The sequence below is a fragment of the Daktulosphaira vitifoliae genome, unplaced genomic scaffold (genome assembly GCF_025091365.1).
Source record: "Daktulosphaira vitifoliae isolate Bord-2020 unplaced genomic scaffold, ASM2509136v1 Scaffold_3, whole genome shotgun sequence".
NCBI lineage: Eukaryota > Metazoa > Arthropoda > Insecta > Hemiptera > Phylloxeridae > Daktulosphaira > Daktulosphaira vitifoliae.
This window is the reverse complement of record NW_026099574.1, coordinates 85,297-98,859: the sequence shown is the minus strand read 5'-3', so window position 1 is coordinate 98,859 and position 13,563 is coordinate 85,297. Positions and strand designations below refer to the sequence as shown.

Genomic DNA, 13,563 nt, shown 5'->3' with positions numbered 1-13,563 from the left:
TTAAAAGTAATAATTTTGAAACTACTTTTTTTTGTCCTTTAAAGTAAAAGTTTTAATAAAAAAAAAGAAATGAATTTATTACAATAACTTTCAGCTCAACTTGCAAGTTTGAAATTGACATTATTAAATAGAAAAAAATGAATTTGTTAAGATTAATATTAAGTTTTTGAGATAGACAAAAGAAACTAAAAATCATCCTTAGGGGGTTATTATTAACCCCTTTGGGGCAAGTCTTAGAGTTGACCAATCGTCTCCAAATTCTGTACAATTAATTTTTTTATGTATTTAAATAATTCTAGGGGGTAGCACTTACAAATATAAAAAAAAAAATTCTCTCATGTAACTAAAGGTCACCTAGTTAATATACACGTTAATTTTATACACATTTACTGTTATTTATAAAAAATTATAAAAATTTGTATGAAAATGCAACATTTTTATATTTATTGTGTGTTGAACAATAATTACATGATTGAAAAATTCGGACATTTATTATTAAGATTTTTGGTTATAAATTCAAAAATAGTATTTATAAAGCAAGTAAAATTACATGATAGCTCTCAATATAATTATTATTATTTTAGCTCAAGACGATTTATTTCAAATATAATGTAATTAAATATAAAATATAAATAATATTTTATAAGTAATCTAACTAATACAGCCATTTTCGTTAGCATAGTCGATTATCACAAAAAAACCTCTTTGAGTAGCTTCATAAATGGTATTTATACTCCATGGACAATTATGTTCATGGGCGTATTTTAAACAACGAAACTGACCATTTGCAGCAGCAAGTCTTGTGGTGCCTTCATCCCATTTACATCCATTTTCGTGGGCATATATTAAGCAACTTAAATTTCCGCGTGTGGCAGCTGTAACTATAGTACCTTCATCCCAATTACATTCATTTTTATGAGCAAATTTCAGACAATCAATGCAACCACTTGCGACAGCTTCCCTTGTTGTACCAACATTCCATTTACAACCATTTTCATAGGCATATTTGATACATTTTAATTGTCGATTGGCAGCAGCGCCTCTCATCGTACCTTCAGTCCAATTATATCCATGTTCATATGCATATTTTAAACAATCTAAATTACCATGTGCGGCAGCTGTATTTAATGTTTCTTCATGCCATGGACACTCCTTTTCATGAGCATACATTAAACAGTCTAAACAACCACTTGCTGCAGAAGCTCTAGTTGTGTCATAATCCCATGGACATCCGTTTTCATGTGCATATTTCAAAATTTCAAAATTACCATTCATGGCTGCTGTAATTATTGTACCTTCATCCCATTTGCAACCGTTTTCATGAGCATATTTTAAAAATTCTAAGTTACCATAACTTGCAGCTACATTTGTTGTTTCTTCTGGCTATGGAAATCCATTTTCATGTGTATATTTTAATATTTTAAAATAATCATTATCAATAGCTACACTAATAATCCTATCATCTAATGGACATCCATTTTCATGAGCATATTTTAAAATTTCAAATTTACCATACAAGGCTGCTGTAATTATTGTATCTTCATCCCATTTGCAACCGTTTTTATGAGCATATTTTAAAAATTCTAAATTACCATAATTTGCAGCTACTTTTGTTGTTCCTTCTGGCCATGGAAATCCATTTTCATGTACATATTTTAAAATTTTAAAATAACCATTTTCAATAGCTACACTAATGATCCTATCATCTAATGGACATCCATTTTCATGTGCATATTTTAAAATTTCAAAATTATCATTCATGGCTGCTGTAACTATTGTATCTTCATCCCATTTGCAACCGTTTTTATGAGCATATTTTAAAAATTCTAAATTACCATAATTTGCAGCTACTTTTGTTGTTCCTTCTGGCCATGGAAATCCATTTTCATGTACATATTTTAATATTTTAAAATAACCATTTTCAATAGCTACACTAATGATCCTATCATCTAATGGACATCCATTTTCATGTGCATATTTTAAAATTTCAAAATTATCATTCATGGCTGCTGTAACTATTGTATCTTCATCCCATTTGCAACCGTTTTTATGAGCATATTTTAAAAATTCTAAATTACCATAATTTGCAGCTACTTTTGTTGTTCCTTCAGGCCACGGATATCCATTTTTATGTGCATATTTTAAAATTGCAAATTTACCATTATCGATGGCCACAGTAGTTATCCTATCATCTAATAGACATCCATTTTTATGAGCATATTTTAAAAATTTTAAAAATTTCATGGCAGCATTAATTAATGTATCTTTATCCCATTTGCAACCGTTTTTATGAGCATATATTAAAAAATCTAAATCATCTAATCTTGCTGCTACGTTAGTTGTTCCTTCAGGCCATGGAAATTCATTTTCATGTGCATATTTTAAAATTTCTAAATTGCCTCTTATAATAGCATCTATAATTATGTCATCATCAAATGGATATCCATTTTCGCGAGCAAAATTTACACAATTTAAATTACCACCTATAGCAGCATAACTAGTAATGTCTTCATCCAGTGGCATCCATTTTCGTGTGCATATTTTAAACATTCGAAATGTCCATTCAAAGCAGCTTTACTGATTGTTTCTTCATTCCAACTGCAGTCATTTTCATGTGCATAGATTAAACATTCTAAATGCCCATTTATTGCAGCAGCTATCGTTGTGTTTTCATCCCACGGACATCCATTTTCATGTGCATATTTTAAACATTCGAAATGTCCATTCAAAGCAGCATTACTGATTGTTTCTTCATTCCAACTGCAGTCATTTTCATGTGCATAGATTAAACATTCTAAATGCCCATTTATTGCAGCAGCTATCGTTGTGTTTTCATCCCACGGACATCCATTTTCATGTGCATATTTTAAACATTCGAAATGTCCATTCAAAGCAGCATTACTGATTGTTTCTTCATTCCAACTGCAGTCATTTTCATGTGCATAGATTAAACATTCTAAATGCCCATTTATTGCAGCAGCTATCGTTGTGGTTACATCCCACGGACATCCATTTTCATGTGCATATTTTAAACATTCATAATGCCCATTCAAAGCAGCTTTTCTTGTTGTTTCATTATTCCAAAGGCAGTCATTTTCATGTGCATAGATCAAACATTCTAAATGCCCATTTTCAGCAGCATTTAACGTTGTGTTTTCATCCCATGGATATCCATTTTCATGAGCATATTTTAGGCATTTTAAATTACCATAACTGGCAGCAGCTTGTGCTGTTTTTTCATCACATGGACATTTATTTTCAAGTAAATAATTTAAAATTTTTAAACTACTTTTTTTAATAGACGCAGTAAGTATACCGTCATCCCATGGACATCCATTTTCATGTGCATACTTTAAACATTCATAATGTCCATTCAAAGCAGCTTTTCTTGTTGTTTCTTCATTCCAACTGCAGTCATGTTCATGTGCATATTTTAAACATTCTAAATGTCCATTTTCAGCAGCGTCTCTTGTTGTGTCTTCATCCCAGCTACAGCCATTTTCATGTGCATATTTTAAGCATTCTATATTACCATATAGAGCTGCATCTCTTGTTGTTTTTTTGTCCCATTTACATCCATTTTTATGAACATATTTTAAGGTTTCTAAATTACCATAACTAGCAGCTGCTCTTGTTGTTTCTTCATCCCAGCTACAACCATTTTCATGGGCATATTTTAATCATTCGAAATGTCCATTTGCAGCAGCTTCAGCAGTCGTATCTTCATCCCATTCACAACCACTTTCGTAAGCTAGTTTTAATGTTTTAATGTCACCAATTTTAGCAGCATATTCTGTGGTACCATCTACGAACGGGCATATTTTTTTTTCATCCAAATTTTTATTTAAAATACCTAAATGCGCACATTAATTAATTTTTATTATTGTATTAAAATTTAATTAGATTCATAAAATTATGTAATCAAGTGTCTAAGATGCCTAAATTTTATCCCTTCTCTATTTTCTTTAGTTATATATATTTTGTTTGAATATATTCCTATTAAACAAATAATTAATTTGAAGTAACGATAGTAGAATTATTTTGTATAATAGTAGATTGTTGATTGCAATAAGTGATGGGCATTTTCAAATATTTTAAACTATATGTTAGTATTCGACCAGGCCTACTATAAGTATTTGACTGACCAACACCACGTGCCATACGTCACGGTGCAATGTCCCGCGAGTCCTGCAAGGCCGACTACGTCCCGCCGTAAATTATACGTTAAGTCTTCTTCCCGTTGTCTAAGTGACAACGTCGAGGGTGTACGCCACCGGCTCTGAACGTGTCGCACGACCAGACTCGATGAACCTATCAACACTTGCGCTCCATTGATAATCAACGCTGTTCAGTTTTTGACGCCTGAAGATCATGCCGTTAACTGCGTCGCCGATGCCAGCGAAAGCGCCGCGAAGAATATTATTATATTACAATAATTATTTAAATTTTTTTTCTAACCATTATAAGTTAAGATAGCCTAATATACCGTTTTTAGATAATATTATTAGTTAACACCTGTTAAAATTATCTAGTAATTAAAAATTTCATAAAAATTTCAAAATCGGGTAATGATATAGGCACCCTTCTTTACCGTTAATTCCACCTAAATTTTTTTAAATTGTTTCACATATTAGTTATTAATTAAGAAATTTATTTGATAAACTTTAATAGACATAAATATTATAAAATAAAATTTACCTTCGTTAAATATCAAACATGAAATTGTCATAAAAAAATATATCAATTGCCAGTTCTAAATTGCCAGAATAAAATAAAATTATCTTTTAGATTTCAATAAAGTACTTCAAAGAATGTGCATTACTCACCTTCATGTTACGCCTCTTAATTTTACTAAATATTATATTCTGAATAACTAATAGCATTTCTTTATTTAAATAGGTGTATATATAAAAAAATTATCGGGCATAATGTATTATTTTATGATATTTTTCAGTTAAAAAACATTATTTACTTAATTATTTTAGTCAATCTATTCATATACATGTAAAAAAAAGGGCAAATCAGGATTGATATAAACACATTCTTAATTTAATATAATGTATATTTATATTTATTATAAATATAGTATAAATTATGATCAATGTTATGTTGCGCACTTTAAATTAAAAAAAAAAAATTTACTGACTACTTGTATTCTATACGTAAATAGTACTTGAAGTTAGAAAGCAATGCCTTTTGTGTAAAAATTTCACTGATTTTTGTGTTTTTATAATTTTTTATGCTTATATTTTAAGTAAAACAGTATTGTCTTAAAGGAGAGCAAAGGTACCCCTCTTTTAACCACTCTATCTTTTTTAAGATTTAAAATTGAGTTATCAATTATTGACAGCTTTAATGTAAATCTAATAGATGTTTTAAAAGGAAGTCGCTAGCCCTTTCAAAAAAAAAATGTTTAATCGTCCAATAATTTATGATAAATTACAATTTCAATTTTGAGAATAAATACTCAAACCCTATTATAGTTTTAAAACTTCTCTCGTGAGCAACAGATTTTGTTAGACGGAAAAATCTAATTAGCTCCTATTTAAACTAAAAATAATTAAAATTATGTATTTTAAAATAGACGAAAAAAATTTTATTTTTTTAAAACATCATTTACAAAAGTTATAAGACGTTAAATTTACATACATTAAATTTATTTTTAAGTGATACTAAAATAGTAATCTAAAATAATGCAATTTAAATTTTTTGTTCATTTAAAAAGTACATTTGATATTAATGTATTTATTTTAAAACACATTAACGTTATAATTTCATACTTTTAAAATAAGTATGACCAATACTTGATTTAAAAACTTAGTGGCATGTAAAAATATAAAAAAATATTACATTTTAACTTCGGTGTAATGCTGAGAAAATATAAATTTTATCATTATAATTTATTTTTATTTTTTTTTTGTGTCTGTCACTACATTTTCTCAGCTCTGACAGGACCGATTTTTCTCAACTATACGTCAAAAGATCACAAATCGTATATAGTTGAAGACATTACACTTAAAAAATTTTCCCTCGTTCTCCGTAAATGGGGGAAACCACCAATTTAAAAATCGGTAAATTTTGTCATTTTTTTCACTTTTTTTTTTAAAACTTCCATAACTTATTGAAAAATGAACAAATTAAAATAATTATTTTTTTTTATTAAAACCTTGGTTATTTTTCTTTCATTTGATATATATTTTTTTTAAATCTGGCCCTTTACCTGCCCACAAGGGAGGATTTAAAATAACAACTTCTATACAAAAATTTAAGTTTCTCTACTTAAGTTTTGAAAATGTTCCGGAATTACTCCGAGCATCAAATATATATTACATTAATGCTAATGATATGTAATATATGTTTAAAAAAATAATTTTTCCTGTCGACTTTATATTCTATATCAAAATGGTTGCCGTAGTTAAAAAAGATGCAATTTTGGTGTTAAAATTTACTATTTCATATTTTAGCTTTGATGCGAAGCTGAGAATGTATTGGTTTTTACTATGATGTGTTTTCTTTCAACGATACGTCAAAAGATCAAAAATCGTATCTAGTCGAAGACATTACCCTCAAAAATTGAAAAAAATTCCCTCGTTCCCCGTAAACGGGGGAAATCCCCCAAAAAATTACAAATTTAAAAATCGCTAATTTTCTAAATTTTTTCAATTTTTTTTACTTAAAATTGCTATTACTTTTTTAAAAATAACCAAATCAATATAATTTTTTTTAAATAGATGCATGATATCATTACATTTCATTTGGTATATTTTTTTTGTAAATTTGACCCTTTATCTGCCCACAGAAGGGGATTCAAAATGACAACTATTTCACAAAAAATTAACTTTTTCAACATAACTTTTGAAAATGTTTCGGAAGGTCTGACACTTTTATATAAATCTTAAATTAAAGCTAATGTAATATACTTTAATTTGAAAAAAAAAATTTGACCTGTGGACTTGTCTTCATGGTGAAAATGGCTACGGAATGCTATTTTTGTGTGAAAATTCTCAATTTTATATTTTACATTTTTTACTTTAAAAGGCTATAACATCTTAAAAAACCCAGCACAGGGGGGTCGCGGCATAGTGGTGACGTGGCATATTTGGATCAAGTATAATGATATCTGATAGTGATTAAAATCACTATCAAAAAAAAAACGCTTCGATGCAAATCTTTAGATAGTGTTTAATTTAAAAAAATTGGTGGATTATTCCAAAAGTTTCATAAACTGCTAGTTCCTTATTAATATCCTGATTAAGATATAGTATGTCAAATGAAAAAGAGATTATTAAAAAATATTATTTCTGATAAAAAATTGTATTGATGTATACATTTTTTAAAAAGTTATAGCACTTTAAAGTAAAAAATGTAAATTATAAAATCGAGAATTTTCACACATAAATAGCATTCGGTAGCTGTTTTCACCATGAAGACAAGTCCAGAGGTCAAATTTTTTTTTTTATAATAAAGTATATTACATTAGCTTCAATTTAAGATATAAAAGTGTCAGACCTTCCGGAACATTTTCAAACGTTAAGTTGATAAAGTTAATTTTTTGTGAAAAAGTTGTCATTTTTAATCCCCCTCTGTGGGCAGATAAAGGGTCAGATTTACAAAAAAAATATACCAAATAATAGGTAAAGACATCAAGCATCTATAAACAAAAAATGATATTGATATGTTCATTTTTGAAAAAGTTATAGTAGTTTTTAGTAAAAAAATTGAAAAAATTTCGAAAATTAGCGATTTTTAAATTTGTAATTTTTTTGGAGGTGTAATAGATATTTAGCACTTATAATTTTATTTTATTTATATTTTTATAATAATGATCTTTTTTAATAAACCGCATTATAATGAGAGATGATAGATATAAAAACACCAATGTATGTATGAAATATTAACGCAAATTAGTAGAACAATAGATTGCGCATAGATCTCTCTAAATTAATTACCTAGNTATATTATTATGCAAAGCGCGAGGACGCGCTCAATTTCGATTTGGGTGCATATTTGTAATAGATATTTAGCACTTATAATTTTATTTTATTTATATTTTTATAATAATGATTTTTTTTAATAAACCGCATTATAATGAGAGATGGTAGATATAAAAACACCAATACATATATGAAATATTAACACAAATTAGTAGAACAATAGATTGCGCATATATCTCTCTAAATTAATTACCTAGCCAATGAGAAGCATTGTGCAAATTAAACTAATTCTCCCCCTCATAAAACAGGCCTATAAAAGAGCAATTTCTAGCTCATTCGAGGNACAGGCCTATAAAAGAGCAATTTCTAGCTCATTCGCCACCTTATTTTTTTATAAAAATCTGGTCATGAAGCGTTTCTGTACCAGACTGTTTCGCGTTTGTGCTCTCTGTGACTTAGAATCTTTTTCATACTTGGTGTTTATTATTTAAATCTCTCATTTTTAATGTCATTTTAAAAAATAACTTAACCTTTTTATCTTTTTATTTTTTAGTTTTAAATAGTTATAAAATATTAAAACAAATTAAATTTTTTATTTTGTATTTTATGAGTTGTGTCAATTAAGAATTTTTTTGATTCTTTAATTGGATTGTCTATTCAATAAGTGCATTTCGAAAATCTACCTTAGCACATCAAGTGGCTAAAACTATTGGAAAAACAATGGTTTATGGCGTGTCACTAAGGAGATCGTAGAGTGTATCTTAAATTTGAATAGATAAGTGTTTGATTGATTGCATAAGGTGCTGATAGTTTGTTGAAATCATTACCCTAGCACATCAAGTGGTTAAAACTGTTGGTAAAACAATAGTTTATGACGTGTCACTAGGGATTGATTCTCATATTCTGTCACGCTCTTTTCGGCAAGTAGTTTTAGACTCTGTAAGGTCCGTGCATCGACGAGTATATCTCCGATGGTGTAGCCAGCCTGTCTCTAACTCTGTCGACTCTCATATCAAACACACAATTCTATAAAATACTAATAGTTTATTGAAGTCATTACCCTAGCACATCAAGTGGTTAAAACTATTCGTAAAATAATAGTTTATGNTAAAACTATTCGTAAAACAATAGTTTATGACGTGTCACTAGGGATTGGTTCTCATAAGCTATCTGATTATAATTTTTCTTATTTTAAAATATAAAGTAACACATATACTCAGACACCAAGTATAAAAAGGAACTACAGTGAAGTAATATTTCAAGTTTAATAATTTGCATAATTTTACAAAAATTAATAAGTAGATAAAAGTCAGTGCTCTCTTTTATTTATATTCTTTTTACAACAAACGATCAAACTAGCCGGACACAAGGTAAGAAATTATATTTCTAAGCATGTCATAAAATTAAGGGTAGACTTAAGATAAATCAAGAATAACTTTTATCGAGGGAATAATAGAATTGTTAAAGGTGGATAATTTGAAAAGTTATTAATAACTACTTTCTCACCATTCGGGTCATAATAGTGCGCGTTCAACGTAGATGTTTTAACTTGTATTATACAATTACATAAAGAAAATAATTCAGCCATTAAGGCTTGGCGCCCAACAATTGGACAGTAGCATCTTACATGAACACACGCTGTTTCCCATTCATATAGCATGACCAATAAATATTAAGAGTCGTAAAATCCTCCTCCGTAATCATTGCACATTTCATTGTAGAATTAATATGACTCAGGTGTGAATCATCCGAATATAATTTTCCTTCAATTTACTTTTTACGACAAACCACGCGCAGTGGTAGTATCTTAATAACGAGTTCATGGATATATATATTGTATGCTATATTTTCACCTTGTAGCTAAACGTACTTCAACAATCCGTTAACCATAACATCTATATATAACATCTACATTCTATTATTATTCCTCTTTCTTAATTATAAAAAATATAAATATCACACATATGGCCGTTTATTTTATTTCCTTCATCATCCTTCATTATAATAATTTCTCTTCATTCTTTTTATTATTATAATTAATATCCATATCCCTGTCCCCAATATCATATTTTTTATGACAGAGGTTTCCCCATTTAAGGGGGACGGGGGAATTTTTTTTAATTTTTAAGGGTAATGTCTTCGACTAGATACGATTTGTGATCTTTTGACGTATCGTTGAAAGAAATCCGTTCGGTGAAAGCTGAGAAAAAGTGGTAACAGACACAAAAAAAAAAAATAATAAAATAAACACATCATAGTAAAACCAATACCTTCTCAGCTTGATAAAATGTATGGATCAATACAATTTTGTCATGAGAATTAGTATTTATATACATCTTTCATTCCACATACTTAATCTTAATCAGGATATTAATAAGGAACTAACAGATCATCTAGCTTTTGAAATAATTTTTTAAAATTAAACACTATCCAAAGATTTGCATAGAAGCGTTTTTTTTTTTGATAGTGATTTTAATCACTGTCAGATATCATAATACTTGATCCAACTATTTTTACCTTTATAATGCTATAACTTATTAAAAAGTGTATAGATCAACATAAGTTTTTTTTTTTGAGAAATAATATTTATATAACCCTTTCATTCGACATTCTTTATCTTAATCAGGATATAAATAATGAAATAGCAGTTCATGTAGATTTTGGAATAATCCATCAATTTTTTAAAATTATTCATTATCTAAAGATTTGCATCGAAGCGTTTTTTTTTTGATAGTAATGTTAGTCACTGTCAGATATCATCTATACTGAACCGAACTATGCCACGTTATCACTGTGCTGCGACCCCCCTGTGCTGGGGTTTTTTTAAGTGGCAACATAATAATTGACTAGTTTAAAAGATAAGAAATACTCTGATTAAGAAAATAACGGGTCAGTGACAACTTTTGAAATACTATGTAGGGATTAACAAAGATGTTAAATAATATGTCACAATGAATGCGTTTATATATGTTTATATGTTTTATCTTAGATGTACTGCAGTACGATAACACTCCGTGTATTTTTTTTCTCTCGCAAACTTGACCAAACACAAAAAAAATACTGTGCATACGATCGTGAACTTCTTGCGGTATATGAAGCCATTAAGCATTTTCGCTATATGCTGGAAGCCCGTGAATTTGAAATAATTACGGACCATAAGCCGTTAGTATACGCATTCACACAACACTCAGATAAATTACCACCTCGACGTGCACGACAACTTGATTTTATTAGTCAGTTTACAACATCAATACGGCACGTAACAGGTACACAGAATACAGTGGCCGATGCGTTATCGAGAATAGAAACTATAAATGCACCGCCACCGCTAGATTATGACAAGTTAGCTTACGACCAGTTAGCAGACGCAGAACTATTGTCGTTATTGTCAAAACCGGAATTATCGATAAAACTAGAGCTCGTAAATATGCCCACTACGAACACAAATATTTACTGCGATACTTCTAATGGTAGACAACGACCGTATCTTACCAAACAATTTCGCCGCAATGTGTTCAATTGTCTACATAATCTCGCTCACCCAGGTATACGGTCAACAATAAAATTAGTGAGTAGTCGTTTCGTGTGGCCGTCGATGAACAGTGATTGTGCGAAATGGACTCGTGCGTGTTTAGCGTGTCAAAAGTCAAAAATAAAGTCCGTGTGGTACTTTTAATGTGCCGAGTGATCGTTTTTCACATGTACACATCGATATAATCGGTCCTATGGTCATGTCACGTGGTTGTACTTACTGTTTAACCGCTATAGACAGATTTTCTAGATGGCCAGAAGTTTTTCCAATTCAGGATATTTCGGCTGAAACCATAGCTCGTACGTTATTTGAAGGCTGGATAGCTCGATATGGAGTTATGGAGAGATTGACAACAGATCAAGGACGGCAATTTGAGTCTACTCTGTTCACCGCAGTAACGCAAATTTTAGGGTTTAGAAGAATACGTACATCAGCATATCATCCACCAGCCAATGGTTTAGTTGAACGATTCCACCGATCACTTAAAACGGCAATAAAGTGTTACGAAACTGAGCACTGGACAGATGTACTCCCCTCAGTTCTTATGGGCCTTAGATCAGTGATTAAAGAAGATCTAGGTTTAACACCTGCAGAAATTGTATTTGGAAGTACGATTAGATTACCTAATGAGTTTTTTATGCAGTCATCAGTGGCGACAGACCCTTGTTCCTTTGCTGAAACACTAAAGAAAACAATGGAAACCATACGCCTTGTGTCAACTTCAAACCAAGGAAGTAAAAAAGTTTTTATATATAAAGATCTAGCATCCTGTTCACACGTTTTCGTTCGGGTCGACCGGGTCAAGAAACCGCTAGAACAACCATATGAAGGGCCGTACAAAATTGTTCAACGATACGAAAAAACCTTTAAATTATTAATTAGGCAAAAAGAATGTATCATATCAATAGACAGACTGAAGCCATGTTTCAACGAAAATGAAGATAATAACACAAATCTATCAATAACAACGAACCAGCACAACCAGAGAAATACAACTACAAGACCAACAATAATACAAACAAAACAAACCAAGTCAGGAAGAACCATCCGCCTCCCCGTAAGGTTTTTGTAAATTGTGAATTGTATCACTTTTATATTTGTATTTGTATTTTTATATTTGATATTTGTAACTATGTATGTTTAACGTAAAATTATCGTTTTCACTGGAAAGGGGGTAATGTAGGGATTAACAAAGATGTTAAATAACATGTCACAATGAATGCGTTTATATATGTTTATATGTTTTATCTTAGATGTACTGCAGTACGATAACACTCCGTGTATTTTTTTTATTCTCGCGCTGTTCGTCAATCCAGTGACACTTTTTATTTGTACTCTTTTTTTATGTACGTATAAAATCATTTTTCATTATTAAAAAGTATTAATTATTATAAATTTTAATTGTAGTATTTTGTAATAAATATAAACACCAAAACACTACAACTACTTCATAATGATAAAAATTTCATGAAACACTTTATCTCTACTTTATATTACAAATAGTTTTTAAAATAATGGGTCAAAAGCTGTTATAAAACAGTCATTACCTTAATTAAATCATTTTTTAGCTTCGATGGGAAGCTGAGAAGGTATTAATTTTACTATGATGTGTTTCTTTTTTTTTTGTGTGTCTGTATACGCTCAATCTCAGCTCTCACTGAACCGATTTTGATGAAAAATATGTCAAAAGATCACAAATCATATCTAGTTGAAGACATTACCCTCAAAAATGGAAAAAAATCCCTCGTTCGCCGTAAACGGGGGAAATCCTCCAAAAAATTACAAATTTAAAAATCGCTAATTTTCAATATTTTTTCATTTTTTTTTACTTAAAATTGCCCTTTTTTAAACCTAAACATTTTTAAAAATGACCAAATCATTATAATTTTTATTTTTTATAGATATCTTAGATATTTACGTATCATTTTATATATTTTTTTATAAATTTGACCCTTTCCCTGCCCACAGAAGGGGATTCAAAATGACAACTATTTCACAAAAAATTAACTTTTTCAACATAACTTTTGAAAATGTTCCGGAAGGTCTGACACTTTTATATATATCTTAAATTAAAGCTAATGTAATATACTTTAATTT

At 29.6% G+C, this 13,563-nt stretch overlaps 2 protein-coding genes and 1 pseudogene across 2 annotated transcripts in view; all 3 read right to left on the bottom strand.

Moving 5' to 3' along the window:
• Nucleotides 1–651: 651 nt before the first annotated feature.
• Nucleotides 652–1,275, bottom strand: LOC126900665 (uncharacterized). Its single transcript, XM_050676551.1, has one exon. It carries the CDS (start codon nt 1,273–1,275, stop codon nt 652–654), a length of 624 nt encoding a protein of 207 aa, XP_050532508.1.
• A 108-nt stretch (nt 1,276–1,383) lies between these two features.
• LOC126900644 (uncharacterized) overlaps nt 1,384–13,563 on the bottom strand; it is a 60,532-nt gene continuing 48,352 nt past the window's right edge. The window contains exon 4 of the mRNA XM_050676502.1: nt 1,384–2,024. Within this exon, the coding sequence (XP_050532459.1) occupies nt 1,384–2,024 (641 nt within the window). The remainder of the gene's footprint in view (nt 2,025–13,563) is intronic.
• Nucleotides 2,330–4,865, bottom strand: LOC126903109 (uncharacterized; annotated as a pseudogene).